General features: G+C 31.7%; 2 protein-coding genes across 8 annotated transcripts in view; one reads left to right on the top strand and one right to left on the bottom strand.

Annotated features, from left to right (window-relative positions):
- Positions 1 to 18,109, bottom strand: part of LOC105679718 (uncharacterized) — a 143,770-nt gene that overhangs the window by 114,504 nt on the left and 11,157 nt on the right. The gene's annotated exons all lie outside the window — the stretch shown is intronic.
- LOC105679720 (uncharacterized) lies at positions 6,675 to 17,578 on the top strand. 2 transcript variants are annotated; one of them, XM_012379928.2, is made up of 6 exons: positions 6,675 to 7,032; positions 10,650 to 10,715; positions 12,804 to 12,869; positions 12,950 to 13,112; positions 13,586 to 13,937; positions 15,541 to 17,578. In XM_012379928.2, the coding sequence occupies exons 1-6, from the start codon at positions 6,882 to 6,884 to the stop codon at positions 15,721 to 15,723; spliced, it is 981 nt and encodes a 326-aa protein (XP_012235351.2). In that variant the 5' UTR covers positions 6,675 to 6,881; the 3' UTR covers positions 15,724 to 17,578. The 2 variants fall into 2 exon arrangements, with proteins under 2 accessions (XP_012235351.2, XP_067217342.1); XM_067361241.1 differs by lacking the exon at positions 10,650 to 10,715 and having other exon boundaries at positions 6,681 to 7,032.

The following is an 18,109-nucleotide window of genomic DNA, read 5'->3' as shown; positions in this document are numbered from 1 at the left end:
GATTTTTTAAGATTTTTATACGATAATGATAAATATATATTTGAACGTTTATATCATTAGATTGTATTACACTACTTATAAATAAACTTGTAAATCTAACTTCTGTTATTATAATTGATGAATAATCTTACATGTTTCTTTTCCTCAATCACCTTCGCTTATCGAGAAATATAAAAAAGTAAATCATATGCAAAATTTTTTAGTGTTCGCGATTGACGATGGCAATTCAGTTTTTTACACGTAAATGTAGATAACGTCGTTCTACTTATTAATTTGATGAATCAACGATCGCGATTAAAAGTCACGTACAAAAAATTCGTTAGCATCACGATGACGCACATGATGTGCAAACTAAATACATTAGCACGATTAAACTCACTGGTCAAAGATCAAAGCACACATGGCTTAAAAGGAGTATTAGTAGTGCTAACATTTCCGTGAACATACCATGTTTCTTATGTATGTAAAATATCCTGATACATACGTATTTATGAATATTCTCGAATATTAAATAAAATTAAGTAAAAAATAAAATTTCTCGCTAAATAATGATTTAATGAGAATTTATTCGTCACAACTTTTACGTCTTCAATATTAAATGTCTCGTTGATTGAATTTTGTATAAAGTTTGTAAAATAAAGTTTATTTACAATTAATTGGAAAATAATATTTCATCATCAATCTACAAATTAAATATTTAATTTGCATTAAAAATCAATAACTTTTAAATTTTAAATATCTTCCTACATCAATAATCCTATCATAAAATACAAAATAAGACTGATTTTAACTTCATCAAAAGATCTATTATTAACAGTATGACAGCAACACCGGCGGGACTGGTTTTCGAAATTGTGATTTACATTTACACAATGTTTAGCGACGATTCTAGAAAAGCCACGACATCTATTAGTATTCTGCATGTGCAGAGCGCAAGCATGTCAAGGTCTATTGGCTAATTGTTTATCGAATAGAATTTTCGGTGCAAAGAATTGTCCTCTAAGAACTGAATTCTAAGAACAACAATATTAAATTAAAATGTATTTGTACAATCTAAATAATTCATTCGTTCAACAAAACCCGGGAAACGATTATTACGGCATATTTATATTTCAGCGGCATTTTTGAAGTTTTAAATACAATCGATAAGATGATCATTTTACGTCTACTAATTAAAATATTAATATTATCATATTAAAAACGTTATAAAATTTGTAATTAATTATTGTGCAATTTGAAAAAAAAACTTCTATTTTGTATTTATACATTATATTGGTTAATTTTGTCTACTTTCTATGCGTCAAAATAATTATATTTATTCAATAATTATATATATCTATTCTCAATAATTATAATCATAATTGTAATCATGACAATTATAGCTATACAATAATTATAGCTGCGTTATCTAACAGACGCTAACATTATCATATATAATAGAATTAGGGATTAATTCTCTGACGGTTTTAATCCTATTTTCCTCACGATTTATGCACTGAAGCGCATCTTTATGTAACTGAATGCAGTAGGAACTGGCATGAATGAAAACGAACATCTGCTCATCTTTGAACGGGAATTTCTTGTACATGCGTGATATACGGGCGATATCACTTCCTACGTATCCTGACCCAAATATCCACCTCTCAAATCCCGCCGGTATAAAAAGTCTGCCAGCGTTTGAAGATACGTACTGTTCGCCTCGAGCATCGCATCGCCAAAAAACATCCGAGATCTCCGATAATATGGTAATACACGGTATACAAAAAACAAATATTATCTTTTTGCGATAAACTACGTCTCATTAGTAGAATTTTGCCAAAAATAAATTTTAAAAGAAACATAAACAATATAATTTGTACAATGCTGAAACTTTTCATTAAAAAATTTAATATTTTTACTAAATACTCCGTTTTAATTTTAAACATAAAAAATTGATATGTAAAAGTGGAGAAAAACTAAGTTTCATTAAACTAGCTTAAAATGTATCGTCTACAATACGTTGTTAATAAGTTTAAAAGTTAGGTAGATTCGAAGGGAAATAATGTTATACGTTAAAGCAATATAAAAAGTAAAAATACAATTAATTCCGATGTATGTCTCATAATCCGTGTCAATCCGTGTCACAACGCTTCCAGCATAACTTTCAAACTGTTTTTTTTATCCTCGATCTATCTACTTAATAATTTTGAATCGAAATCGTGTGAATTTTACGCGGAAAATCACAGTGATGATCACAATGGCAATAAGTTAACAATAGAAACAATAAAGTCCGAGCGATGCATTATTCAAGTTGCTAAATCGATTGTCAATTGCTGGTTTCCACTGAAGTTATTTGCGAATTAAATAAGATCTCTCGGTTTTTGCTTTCCGGGTGCGCGGTTGATTTCAACGTAAATTACACGCTGACAATTTCTGCATTCGAACAAGTAACTGCTGAACATTCTTGCCGTGGACCTTACCGACGGTAATAAACCGTACGAGAAAAAATTAAATTGTATATCCGTTATTATTTTAGTTAAGTTATTATATTTTCGCACGAAAATGTGATTTCTTTAATAACAGTATAACAATATAGCATAATAATAATTGCAATTTATGCTTGACGCATTGCGTAAGTTATTTTTCTTCGAATATGCTTGTCTTTTTAGCGAAAAATTAAAACAAGTTCTATCCACGGGCTATTTCATAATTATGTTCATTTAAATGAAAAATGGACAGCATTATAAAATTCCAGAGAAAGAAGTAACTTAATATTTTACTGTGCTTTGTTTCGTTCTTTCAATCGTTCATTATTCAAATTTAACATAAAATCTCTCATTGATTGTGTTATCATTTTCATACTGCATACAATATTTCAATGAAAACGGATTTATCGTTCCGATCTGAAACATTTTCTGGGAACGACGATAATTAATGATCGTGGTTTAGTAATGGCAATTCAAATTCACGATAGATATTTGCAATTGTAATGCAATTCAGTTGAATATGAAGATACACATATTGCATGTATACCTCTTGATTTATTTATCCCTCAGGCTAACTGTTTGCATAGTTCAAATAATCTTAGAGAAAGTTCTGTCCGCGGTACTTTTTATCCCGTATTGGCGAGTAGCAATTTAGACGATCGGTAAGAGTGGTAAAAGTTCACTATTAAGATGTCTGGAAAACAAATTTGTGTCTCGATGTTTACACACGCAATGGAACAAAGTACGAAAGCCGTGTCAAAAATATTACTTTAATCACACTTTGACTAGCAGAAAAACAGGCAAAACTAGTTAAACCAGATCATAATTTAAACTTTTCGTTAAATTAGAAAATATTCAAACATGAATAGCTTTCATATAATTACAGTGATTAAAAAAAATAACAAAATTACTTTTTGGTCTATGAAAATATGTGCAAATATACATCAGCAATAATTTATATTATTTCTATTAAAAGTGGCCAACAGCAATAATTAAGATCGGTGATATAGAAAAGAAATATGCTTTTGATATATATTACCACATTCAGTAAATTAAATTGCAATAAGTAAAACTGGCTCTCTCACTCTCTCCCGAGATTTTAAATCGCCATTAAAAGTGACGTATCATATTTCACCACGAACGATGCATCTCCACTTCCAGGTCTCACTGAGAAAAGTCGTTATCGTTGTTACGGCAGTCTTAATGGCTCTCGTAGCATTCGCGCACGCGATACCGACTCCCAGGACAGTTGCATCCGGAGCCATTACGGTATACCCGATACCCCAAAGGCCACCTTATGCACCAAACCCATGGGTCTATCCGAAACCTACCACGCTACAGCCTGGACACTAATCAACGATATCCGATCGCCGCGATAAAAGTTACTTTTGTTCCACAACTTTCGGAAGAGTATGCTGCAAGGCTGACTTCAAAACGTCTTTGTTTCAATTGAGAACTCGTCAATATTGCAATGTCATCACAATAATAATCTAGCTAGTAAGCATGTTCTTTTTTTACTTCAAAATCGCCGTCGTAAACATGTAATTAACATGGATAATTTGACAAACAATTGGTAGGTAAATTGTCATCGCAATTGCTTACTAATGATGAATAATACGACGAATAATACGACGAATTCGCGACAAATGTTCAACGTAAGATTGTTAATATTTTCATTCTGATTAACATATAAGTACGTGGATTTATGCATATGTTTACATTTTAAAGATTATTAATAGACTTATTTTTATACTACACTTTAATAAAGTGTAAATGCGTCTTGTTATACATTTACTCTCGTAAATAGAAAAATAAATACTATAAGAAGAATCAAAGAAAGTTTTAACTCTGGAATATATATAGTTCACTAATTAATTATGAATCAATATATATTTTATGTATGTACCAATAAATACATTTCTTAAATTTCTATCGATAACTTCATTATTTTTAATAATTAATTTGTAATTAGTATTAATTTGTAATTAGTATTACATCCTAAATTTAAATTTAAAAAATCTTTGTCATCATAGTGGCAGCATTTCATAAGAAAAAATTGGATTGTACACCGACAATGGACGATGATTTTATCTATAATATCTAAAAGCATGTGCATTTGTCTTTCCAAGGTAACGACTTTTGGCTCATCGCATAATTCCTCGTTACGATGCTATGAAGATGCTTATTCGAGATGGAGAGCCACACAAGCCGCTATGCTGATCGGCCGATAACAATGCCCGTCACGTAGTACCGCGCACGTAAAGTCGCGCAACAAGTAAAGTACTTTTACGCTCTCGTTTTTCCGACATCTCCGTGACGTCTATTGTGGTAATTTACCTTACACATTTATCGCGCCGACGGCCGAGTATGCAGCCACTTCCACGCATTTCCGCGTCCGTGTGACCCGATTATACAATGTTAATCTGAGAACTCACGGCCATAAAAACAACTGAGCGATCTTATTTTGAACCCGATTGCAGAAATTCTATAGTTCGATTTAATTTCTTCATTATACCGATTAAACCACAGATTACAAAACAATAACGTTACGTCAATTTAAAAGTTGCATCATTAAGTGAAGATCTAATTTATTTCTTCGTCTTGCGTTTCTCTAGTTGAATGATATACTTGACATTACTTTTTCATTCAGTACACATAATAAGCTTAAATAAATTTCCAAATATTTTTAAAAATTTACAATTTAATTACTAATTAAAAATCGTAATAAGCGGCCGGATGTTTAAGTCAAAGAATAAACAATTAATTTGTTTACATATCAGAAATAACTTCGAGAAAATTAATGAAAATTACATTGTGCTATGTAGCACACTGTTTTTATTCAGAACTCGTGTTGCATCACACTCGCTTTGTCATGGTTAGATTTTTAGTCATTGTTATAGCCCGAAAGTGACAATTGTTTGCATTCATAGAGAAGCGAATCTGAATCCGATACAGTTCGTTAATCCAATTACATGTCGTAATAATACACACGGAAGCGGCAAACAAAAATGTTACCCAACAGCAGTACGGAAAAAAAAAGAAAATAACGCAGTTTGTGAGCTCGCAGCGTGACGGTCGGTGATTCTTTTGCACAATAAAAATGTTTTCGCGGTGAAGTTGCAACGTAATGTCAATAATAATACAAGTGCAAGGTCGGTGTAAAAACACAATTTTTAAAGATAAAAGGTAATAACGATAGATTTCGTTATTTTATATTTTTCCAATGTTATTTAAATATTTAAGCATTTTATATTTGTTCATCACCATTTTGAATTCATATCCAATATGTAACAAATAAATTGCTCATATTGACATTTCAAACAAATTGCTAACAATAACAGATCTTTACTTTGCAAATTTATTAAATTTTTATTTTATGTAATAGATCATAACGTGTCATAAAGTATGCATAGCCTTCACTTTCGCTGCACATTTTATATGTACACGGTGAATTGGCGTGATCTTTGATATCCGTAACACGTGAATGCGTTAATAATAGATCTCTATTCACGTGTGTCGCGCGGAATAATTTACATCGCGTATCCGCATTTCTCATCCAGATGTGAGTACGCTTAAATGCTGAGTAACGAATGCAAGAAGAACATTTATGCGACTTGATTAATATTAATCTAATCATTTTTATTATTGCAATTCTTGAAACAGACTATCAGTAATAATATGCAAGAGGAAAAAAAGTATATCACTTAATCACGTATTTGCACTAGGATACGTCAACTAACAAACTTGATTGATTCATGATGAATCATGCATCTTTTGTAAATATTGATAAAGTGACCTCGACTCATAGCGCGTATCAATACGTATTTATTTTTTTACAGATAGAATAAAAAACATAAAAATAAAAAACAAAAATTATTTTTATCAAATTTTGTAAAAAACATGTATATACAGTCTACATGTATTCCAAGTTATACTTAATTGAATTTTTTATTTAATCCAATATTTAATTTAACTTGATTTCCAAATGAGTTCAATTTTCGGATAAACAAACAAGAATTAGATTGCCCAAAAAAAGATCACTAAAAAATGTTGCCCTGATGCTCACGCGGCAATAGGAAATTTTAACAGCGCCTCTAACAACAACTGATCCTTCGACAATAGAAATCTGCCTTGCCCAGAGCGACCACCGGATCGCATTTCGGCGCGACAAACCGAGTGGAGCGTGTAATGTGACGCGCGTGTAGGAACGTTCACTTTCGCTGGACGTACTCGCACTTCTACACACGTGTAAGCAGTATCGAGCTAGCTGTTCGTTCAGCAGCAAAGTCTACCGACGCAACGACGGTTTTTCATCTTGTCAGTCAGCCTTCCTGCTCCCGCGAGAGCTGGTCGATCGGCCTCTTTTCCGCATTTTCCGCGGCGATCTTGTCTACACGAAGCTGTCACACGCGAACGATGAAGTGCCACGCAACGAGTCGGGTTTTGACGATGATGTGCATCGTCCTCGCTGTCGAGGTAGCGGTAGAGCATACGTCGGCTACAGAGCCCTTGCCCTCCGCCCTACTGGGCGGTATCGGTAACGTCGCAAACACAGCAACCAATTTCCGTAAGTCGATCCCGATATCAATCTTGATACCGCCAAGACGCTGAATATTTACCGAATATTTCACAAGCTTACAGAAATATTTTATTACAAAAAAAAATGTATATACGAAAACCGCGATAGTAATGTCGTTAAAAAAAATAAGATATACGTCCACTAAAACAAAATTGCATTTTCAGCTAAATTTATTCTATACTATTGTTTAAAAAATAAAATTATTATATCTTCGCATTATATATCATATTAAATATTTCATGTTAAAATAAATATTAATAATAAATATTTGCACATCTTAATAAATGCACTCAATATTAATAATTAATATTAATATTAAATATAAATATTAATAATTAATATGCTATAAAATATGCATTTTTGTATAATCAGATGAAATAATATAGAAATTATTTGATATGTACATAATTTGATGTTTCAATGTACTTGATGCTCTATTATTTAAATTAATCGAAAGCAAGATACAAGGAATATTTCATTTTAATGAAGTTATATATACATATTTATTCATTTTGATAAGTTTATTTTGAGAGAAGTTAGTTTAATGAATTCGTAATTAGCATCGTTGGAACAGTATCACATTAACCTGTTTAATCTTGCCCAACCAAAAACCGGTTAATTCGAGGTTACATTTTTTTAGCATAATTGCATAAATATCATGTGTTTTGATTTGCAATTTGAACTATGAAAAATGAGCATATTAAATCTATTAAGAATTTTAAAAGTTACATTTTTAACGACGCATGAATAGAGAAGCGCTAAGCCATCAATAAAAGTGAAAACATAAATACAACGGTACAACGATATCAATTAAGGATGAGACGATAGAATAGAAAGTTTAAGCACGGAGATGTTAGATAACGATATTGCAGAGGTCTGAAAAGACCTTTTCACATCAAATAATGATTGAAAGTATTTGATTGATGGTAGCAGAAGATTAAATTAAAGCGGCAAGTCTTAAACATATTATTCAAAATCAAAATCATAGTTACTGGAGTTTCATAAACGCTGCAGCCAATTTAACAATAACTTACATAAGTAATTATCGTAAATGCGAAATTTATTGTATCGCGCGCCGCGCGTGTAATAACCTAAATTTTTAATCAGATGTAAAATAGATTATAGCGGTACATTATTCCAACTCGATTGACCTCTTAGATAATAATTTATCCCGCGCCCGTCTCACGCGAAATGATAAATGTTTTATACTAACGTGTTTTTGTAAAAATGCAAATTACATTAACAAACTCTCCGAGACAAAACGATAGCAGCGTTTGCGATAACTATACGATGTTAATGTAAACGAAACGTTCGAGATGACATTGCGATATCCTGAATTATGCAATTACTTTGAAAATAGTCGTAATTCGAAGATGAACTCTATTCCAACAATCAATTCGTAAACTATAATCAGTAAAAGGCATGTTATTAAAGTAAAAGTGTTTGATGTTTATGAAATGTTTTTTCTCTCGTATGAAAAAATCTATCATCTCCAATAAAAAGATGTAATTTCGAAAAGAGCAAATAAAGAGTGAATAATGATTTTAAAATCAAATTAAAATATTTAAATTGTATTTCGAAATTAATTCTCCATATTGATGCACATACACATGTTTCAAAAAAAAATTAATTTCAAAATACAATTAAAAACCATAAATTAAAACTAGATTCAAAAAACAACCAGAAAAATATTCTTTTTCATATCAAGAAGTATATTACCGGGAACTGCTAATAAAAAAAAAACGCGTTCGCATGTTTATTCGCGGAAGCAATAGTTATTTAAAGCGATGCAATCATACGGCGAACTGATTATATTAAAACAGTGTTCAAACATTTAGCGTAACTTGAATAACTGTTAATACCCATTTCCACCAATGTAGATTAATTTTAATCTCGGTTCAACTTACTCTTCATCTTTTTCTAGTTCTAAGAATTAGAAAAAGATGAAGAATAAGTTGAACCAAGATTAAAGTTAATCTACGTTGGTGGAACCGGACATAAGACCACCACAATGTACAAAATTGACCAAAACGCTTTTCGCACGTTAATGTGAGCGTCAATTACATTGTATTTGCAAATGCAATTATTTTGTATTGCTCAGCGCGTTGAGTGCATGATGAGAATACGCGAAATACGCGAAACGTACGTATCATGTACATACATCAATATGAACTTTTATTTTCGATATCTAGGAAAATGATTACGGAACAGTTTCACGGTATTTTTATTTAATATTTTGATCAAAAGTATTTTTATAATAATCCATCTATAGCAATGCGTTTTTCATACTAACAGGTTATTTTATTTCATCAATATAGCGTTAATCAAAATAATGAAATAAATTACGGTGCTTTTTTTTTAATTTTCTCTTGATCCAAATTAAATATTTGATGTAATTAAATATTTCGCATAAATTAATGTATTTTATTTAATCGTTAGCAGCATACTATTTACACAACAATATTGCATGATAAAAAAATAATAATAAAATATTATTGCTGCAGCAATCACTTATAAGCTTCATTAAATAAAAATTAAATGTTAAAAATGAAACTAAAACTCGGCGCGCGATTTTCACATTTTATTACGCCAATGCATCAATCACAGCATATCAGAGCGTGACAAATCAATATTTTAAAGCACTTTATATTTTGGATTGTGACATAGATTCGGCGATTGACGTAAGCGCAATTACTATTCGATTATTACTTTATTATATTTCTTCTTGCATAATGCTATTATATATGTCCCAATATGTCCCTATATGTCACAATAAATTTGTGCAATAAAGTTTCGTTCTTCTCTATTGTTACAACAGAACAAGATCTCCGCTTGAAATTCGACTAATCGTTTAATTATCATACCAGAACCGAATGCATTTAACAGTTCTCAATCGCGCCGGTTCCGAAAGCCGATCCCAGATTCATGATAGTCGATCCTTGCATCCGCAATCAGCGTGCCGCCGGCAAACGGTTTAATTGATAAAGGATTAACTAACACGCGCGAATAAATGCAGCTTTGCGTTCGTTTCGCCAAACACAATGTTCGCGAAATTTCCTATATTCTATAATACGCATTGATATCAAAGTAAAAACCATATTTGTTATCCAAAATGTAATTTATCTTTACACGCGAAGAAATATAATCAAGAGAAATAAAGAGACATATTTCAATCGCAAACATAATTTAATGTCATATTTATACGATATCAGATATCATAATTAAAATTTGTGTTAATCAAATGTATTGAGAATTCAATGGAAATATCAAAGGAAAATTATTAATATCACGCGCGCGCGCGCATTTTCCTACTCGAGTTTAAATCTATTGATCTAACACTAAATATATTATGTGGGGCATCCTTAGCACAAATATATTACGCAAATAACCAAACTACGAATTTCGTAGTTACACTTTATTAATTTAAAAAAGTAGTAATTATTATATAATGCTATTGACATTTTTCTTAATAGTTGTTATATTGTGTAGATATCTAGATATTAATAGTAATTACTATACAAGTTTCTAATCAACGTTTCAATTCTTCACACTAATCTGTTTTGACTTGCAAGGATGCTTCATTGACTTGTAATCGTTTGTTACAGTAACGGGAATCGTGAAACGGCAAAAAGAATTGTTGCATCGCGTTACGGATACTGCTGCAGACTACAGTATGTGTTCGTACAAATTGCAATGACTTTTCAAAAAGTCAAGACTTACTTTACGCTTAATGCAGCTTCAGCGTAGCTTCCAAAAAGAAAAGCAAAAAGTACCAGCTTACTGAAATTTGCAAATGCTTGCGAGTATAATTATTGATAAAAATGATTTTTACTCAAAGGACCCCATAAAACGGGTTTCTCTCTCTTTAATAATTGCTATCAATAACATTACTTTATTTGTGAAAACTGTGCAATGAGCTTGATTACGAAAAAATCAATTTCTAAATATTCTCTATATTTAAATATTTATGTAACAAATTTAAAATTAATTTAGTTTGTAAAATTAAATACAAATTTCTTGATTCCTAAACCGTTAGTTAAAAAATATTTTATATAATTATTTATGCAAATTTTTTCAATATTATTTTTTCTGTTGGAACGATCGAAAATATAATTATATAAGTTCTGTATCATCTGTTATTTTGTAAAAACCTGTCCGTACATGATATAATACATATTTCATGATATAAATAGCAACATAGACGCGTACGTGGAAAGTAGACATGCATGTCAAAAGGTTAGCGAGCAATTACACTTTCGCAGAGCGGTGAAGAACGTAATTCGCGTTAACGTGAACTCCGTGAACATGCGTGGAGTCGAGCTCAGAGATGCAAATATATAGACATTTGGTGGAGAAATACAGTAATGCAGTAATCCGATCTGTAATAACGTGGCACTGCACAGTGCGTTTGATTGAACACAGATTACGTTTCTCTTTATTACGGCACGATACGCTTGTAATTGCATTACAGAAGCTCACGACCTAGATTGCTTTCCAATTCTTTTTAAGTAAATGATATCGAGTCTCTTCGTTTGTACCGCTCTCGAATAATCACGATCGAATTAAATGTTACACGTTTTATTTGTTAAATTTAAAGATTGTTAACAAACTTTTACGATGAAAGATAGAAAAAAACGGATTCCGGAAACGGAATCAATGACTTAAATGCCTCGATAATTGAAAGTTGTATAATTATAATTATAATAAAAATATTATTTGAATGAATATATATATAATACATTTTCTCTCCATCTCGGAAAATAACCGCACGATGCCATTCTAATTTGCAACAGTTGTTACGCAATTTTTATATATTGCAAATAAAAACAGTAACGATATATTCAAGTAATTAACGTTATCACTCTCTAGCGGTATTTTTTAACATTATTCAATAATAGCGATGATAATAGAGAGTGCCAAAGTTACTTAAAATAATATAATAAATTAAAATAAACTCACAGAATAATTTAGAAACAAATTTGTATTCTCCTAACTAACTAAATTAGAAATTCCACGCATCACGATATTGTATTTATATGCAAATGACAGCCATCAAAGATCATCAATGAGATTATACATAGAAATTATCGCAGTGCTGATAAATTAATGAGCCCACTCTATGTTATGCATGAGATTACTTCCGCACTTTTACTTTCGATCATTCAGTGCTGAGATCCCTGTGTGTTCTCATTGAATTTTCAACTATGCAATTAAAATCTATTCACACGCACACAATTTTCATTCATTAAGTATTGAACAAATTAAATTTAAATAAATTAACTTCTAGCGCATTTTTCATATTTCTTTACATTTAATGTACAGTGTCGTACTTTTGCAATAAGTAGTTTTTATAAATTTTATATTTTTTATTTTTTTTTAATTTTTCTATCAATTAAAAATTATTTCTTTAAAAAATTTATCTCGGGACAATTATTGTAGTTAAGTTTAATTAATAGAGTTCTAAACACATGCATTACGTTTTTAGATCAAAGCCTTTATAGAACCTTCAGTAATTTGTCCTCCATTATTCTCTACACGGGATTAAATGAAGTTCGCCTTTTCGTACAATATGTAATTTCGCGTATGTATAAACAATGAAGCAGAGATTGGTCGTGGCGTAACACACAGGAAACTCGACCCTCGCGGCACTGAAAGAGTTAATGCCTGAGCTCTCCGCAGCGGCAATAACAACTAAGCGCAATAAGATAAACGGGATAAACGAGAATGCAAATAAGGACTCTTTCGTCTTCTGATTGTAGTAACCAGCGCGGTAGAGAGACCGAGAAACTTATTGATCAACGCTACCAGGGTGACTACGGGATACAGTAAGTGTCGGCACGAATCGATATTACTGTTTGCAAATAATCGTTATTCGTTTATGCTAATAAATCGTCGAATTGGACAGTTGACAGCGCAGCTTCGAGAGGTCTCGAGTTCAAACTAAGAAGATTCTTGGAAAAATTCCGCACGCGAATGTATAATGGCATCCCGGAGTTGGGTATTCCTCCGCTGGAACCGTTCACTCTCGACGAGATTGACATTGACACGGATAATCCGGAAATAGGAAAGTGAGTCGAATTGAAAGTGATCGATACGCAATCATGTGCACTGGATTTCAGAGATTGTAAGAATTTCGGACAAACAGAAGTTCTGGCGTCAGTGTGCAATTTTAGAAAGCATTACAAGGATTCTCGAGATCAAAACTGTTATTGAATTTTTAGATTTTTATCAAACTTATTTATGGTGATAAAAATGTGACATATAAAGTTTTCTTTATTTTTTATAACACGGAAAATTAAATTTACCGAAATTGCATATATATTTGTTATATACTACATTTTATTTATTATATATTTTCTTTTATTCATGAATATTTTTACCAAACAATTTTGCTATTGAATATAAGTAGTATCTTTTACCTAAATATTTGAGATTTATTTTCTTATATTTTGAAACCACAACAGACACTAATTGCTGCGGTTGTAATGTGCAATATCTTCGCAAACAACACGATGTAAAACGTCATCATAAATCTGTCTAGAGTGCATCTGGTGATCGAGAATCTAGAAGTAAGAAAGCTATCGACTTTCTTAATCGACCGAGCCAAACTGTCGCTGATTGGTCCTACCATCTCCATCAACATTTCCATTCCCGAAATTTATGCGAAGGGCTATTACAACATATCCGGCATACTGGGCGAGACATATCTGCTACGTAGTGCGGGTCCTTTCGAGGTGAACGTGCGCGATTTCCGCGCTTACGTAAACACCGTGCTGGGCTACGCTAGGGGAATGTACCTGAAGAAGTTCGACCTCGACTTCTCGCTACGCGCTATCAAAATACATCTCAAAGACTTTATGAGTAACGAGGAGATCGGACAAATTATGAGTAAGGTAAGATGTAATTAGCATGTTTTGCTTTCCGAACGATGTTACTGAATGTCTAAAGAAACAGTAAATGACCGTTAAAGACTTCTGTTAGACAATTTAACTTTCATTTAAATAAAAGTATATTCTGTTTTATTTTAGAGTTAATAGTTAGATATCGGATAAAATTGAAATTTGTGGATGCTTTCACAAAAATGAATTATTTAAAATTGATAATAAAATAATGAGATTAAATTCGTGAAATAACTACTAACTTCACCAAATGTTTAAAATTTTAATTACAATAATTGCAAATTAATTTATTATATATATTATGTAAAATCTAATTTCCTATGTATTATATTTTCCATTTTTTTTTTCTTTTTTGAAAAATATATCACTTTATACGACTACAGAATTAATATAAAATACCATGGTCATTTATTAATTACCATCGTGATCGATAAATGATCATTTGTACATTCCATTAAAAAAAAGTGATAACAATATTTTGCCAAAAATCTTTTTAGAAAATTTATTTTTAACAGCGTACAATGCTAACAAATAATTTACCCGAACATTCAAACGATATTTCAATAATAATTTTTTATAAAAAATATGTATGTTCTTTCAAATTGACAAGAAAAATTTCAAACATCAAAAAAGCAGCTTTTGATTTCACATATTTTCATAAAATTCGCGTAAAACGTGCAGAATCGCGTGTCGAATAAATGAAACGAAATTTCATTTTACGATATCTCATAATGTTACCATCATAAAGATCATAAAAATCAGCTTATAATACGTATTCCCAATGTTATAGAATTTATAGGAGTATGAAGCATTTTTGTAAAAGTCGTAACTGTTTCACTGAATAGTTAGTTTTACGATTGCAATTTTGCGATCGGTAATATTTTTGCTAAAAAATTTGTTACGACCGTTTCGATATCCGTCGCAATTTTATACGCGAGGCATGCAAAACGTCAGTGGTGCGAAGTCGCGTTTATTCAACTATTGAAACCGATATTCCACATCCTCTGCCGAATATTAATCGACACGCTCATTCGATTTCGTACATGTCTCAACTCGACAGCAACGTAAATTTCCACTACACAGTTATTAAAGTTGTCACCATGTGTCAATTAATTGCTTCCAAATAACTGCAATAAATTACAAACACTCGGTTACGTTAAAAATTCATTAATAAAACAATTAATAATTTGCTGGTAGCTTAGCAATAAAAAATTGCAATACATTTAATTATAACGTGATATCTTTAATTTTCTGCACACTCGAATTTCAGATTGAATAATTCAAAATCAATATTCCAACGCGAAGTTTCAACGAAATAACATTCCTGCAGAATAAATTTCATTCGATACATCTCCGAGTTAATTTTACAACTTATAATCTTTTTCCGATGTCTTTCGACAATTTAGATACATTTTGAATTCATTTAAAAAATGAATATAAAATACGTTTAGCCTGCATAAAGATAAACAATTTTTTCTTACAAATGTATAAGGCAATTTTTTCGAAATTTTTGAAAATTTTGTTTTCAAAATTGAAGCATCTCGCGATACGAAATCTATCATCAGTTATGATCATAGATTAATCTGTCGATTCGCAGGTCTTTGAGGAATTAACACCGGAGGCAATAGACATCATTAAACCGGATATATTGCCGGTAATTCAGGATTACGTGGCGGGCCACGTGAACGAGACGATCCATCACCTAACCATGAGGGATCTCTTTCGTACTCTCGTAGGGGAGTACGAGTTTGGAGACATCACACATCTACTGATACCCTAACGAGAAAGCGCAATCGAGACACATCGCCAAGACATTCGGGCCGCGCAATTAGGAGAGTATAGTAACACGAGCTTAATATGTTTAAATGCCCGAAGAGTATCGTTATTCAAGGTGTAACGGACTACAACATAATCGCGGTCGAATACATCAAAGTCGACGTACGACGCAATCGAATGGACGATACTTGTGAAACGCGACGAATGGAATTGTGTCAGTTTAAAATTCTCTCTATTACGTAATATCGATAACGATTCCAAGGTTTTTGACTACTTTGCCTGATACTCGCCTTCGATGATCTATTGTCTTGCCGAGGAACCATAGTTTTATGTGTGGTGGATCGTGTTATCGATTTCCTTTCGTTTATGTCCTTTAAGTTAATAATTATTACTGAAAGCTTTATTCAAGATTAATTCAAACTTGTTGCAGGTCTACTTAGATAAATTAAATGCGCACTGTTCGTTAAAGGGTAAGAAATTCACGCTACGATTCCCGTGCATACGATTCGTGTGTTTCAAGCTGCGGTAGCTCATCTCGTTAGCATCCGCTTAGAAATCTGGCGTGATTCTGCGCAGAGGTATCGTGAGGTTTCGCATCACCTGCCGCGAGTGCATCAGTGAAAGAGGTACTATGTTTAATTCATCGAATCGCTCGTTGAGCCCTGGCGCATCTCTAATCCGTTGATAAAGCGAGCGAAAGTATTACAACCTTGAATGGCGATGGCGTCCAATGCGTACATTGCAAAATCAACATCGGTCATTCGTCTTCGATCGACCCGCACAAAAAAAAAGTGCGAGATGATTTTACAGTAGGGAAAACTGTCACCAAAATGGCTCGCCATTCTTTTATGAAACTGTTATACAGGGTAAAGCACTCTAACGATACATGGCACTCCCTTTTAACGTTTTATATCGCCATATATCGCGCATCAATTTTCATCGGTTGGTCATTTTATATGATGCAAAATAAGTTCCGTGAATACCTCAAAAGCCATATAAATTAAAATTAAAAATTGCAAAGACTTTTATACTTAACAACTGCATACTGTTTCTATTCTGGTTCATATAAATAAATAGTATAGTAATAATACGAAAAAATAATTTAGTAATAAAATAATTAATTTATAAATAATTCTTATAAATATAAATATCATTTATAAGTTTTCAGATATTTTTCAAATTATTGCAAAGACAAAATATGATTTTTCTTGAATTTATCATTATCATAATAACATTAAGATATATAAAATGTTACAGATTCAAGAGCACCATGTACGGCAGTATTAATATTATTCTTGTTCCTCTTTTTGTTGGTTTTTTTAAAGGATAATACAATTATTATAAAAAAAGTAGTTATAAATTTATATATTACTTATAAAAAATTTTAAATTAAAATATTTTGTTAGGAAATTTTTAGAATATTCAAATCTCTTATGTTCAATTACTCAGATTGCCAAAAATATAAATCTTTGGTAACAATTAAGGTGTGTACGAGCCACTTTCATTTCAGCTTTCGCGTCCCTGAAGTATAATGGAGTAATGTACAAAGCAAAATCTGGCATGCAAGTAGTTTGCCAGAACATCGTATATATCGTTAGCAGTTTATTGTTATACCGTATACCGTATACAGTATACAGTCACGTTAAACGCAATATGCGTCGCTACCATCGGTTAGGATTATTATTAGTTGGAAAGTAGTATGTGATAGCAGAATTAATGTTGATGTTTTTTTATTAATCGTTAATTAAGATAATTTAATGACAATGCGCATGCGGCATCATAATTTTATCGAGTAAGATCTTTGCAATTGTACAACAATTATATGAAATTTAATAAATATTTATAATATTATGGTTTTATATCTGCAAATATCTCAAATTGCTCGTAAAAATTCTATGTCATAATAGTATTACGGTTAATTTCTACGGAAATTTACCTGTTCGTGAATAAGAATAAATTAAAAAAATAATTTATTTCCTCGATACTCGCTTTCATCTATTGAAATGCATAACTTGTCATTAAATCGCTGAATAAATCTGAATAAACAATTAACCTTTTAAAACAATTTGAAATTTTAAAGCTCAATATAACAAGATATAAACACGTTAATTGATTGTATCGTGTCCATTATTGATCTCTGTATTTTACTATCGAGAATGGACGCGACGTGTAATCCAGACGCTTTTGTACGTCTCAAGGTGAGCAACTACCATATCGTAAAAATTAATTACTGATGGAATAGCAATTTCACGTCTTCGTAAATATTGTATCACTTAAGACTTATACAATGGGAAATATTCGCAGCTATTCCATGATGTATATACCACGGCGAAATGAGGGCGAACGCAAGGGAAACAATGCTGAGCCAACAACTGCTGTGCACTTTCATT

The sequence above is a fragment of the Linepithema humile genome, chromosome 1, assembly GCF_040581485.1.
Source record: "Linepithema humile isolate Giens D197 chromosome 1, Lhum_UNIL_v1.0, whole genome shotgun sequence".
NCBI lineage: Eukaryota > Metazoa > Arthropoda > Insecta > Hymenoptera > Formicidae > Linepithema > Linepithema humile.
The sequence above is the reverse complement of the archived record's forward strand: the minus strand, read 5'-3'. Positions and strand labels throughout refer to the sequence as shown.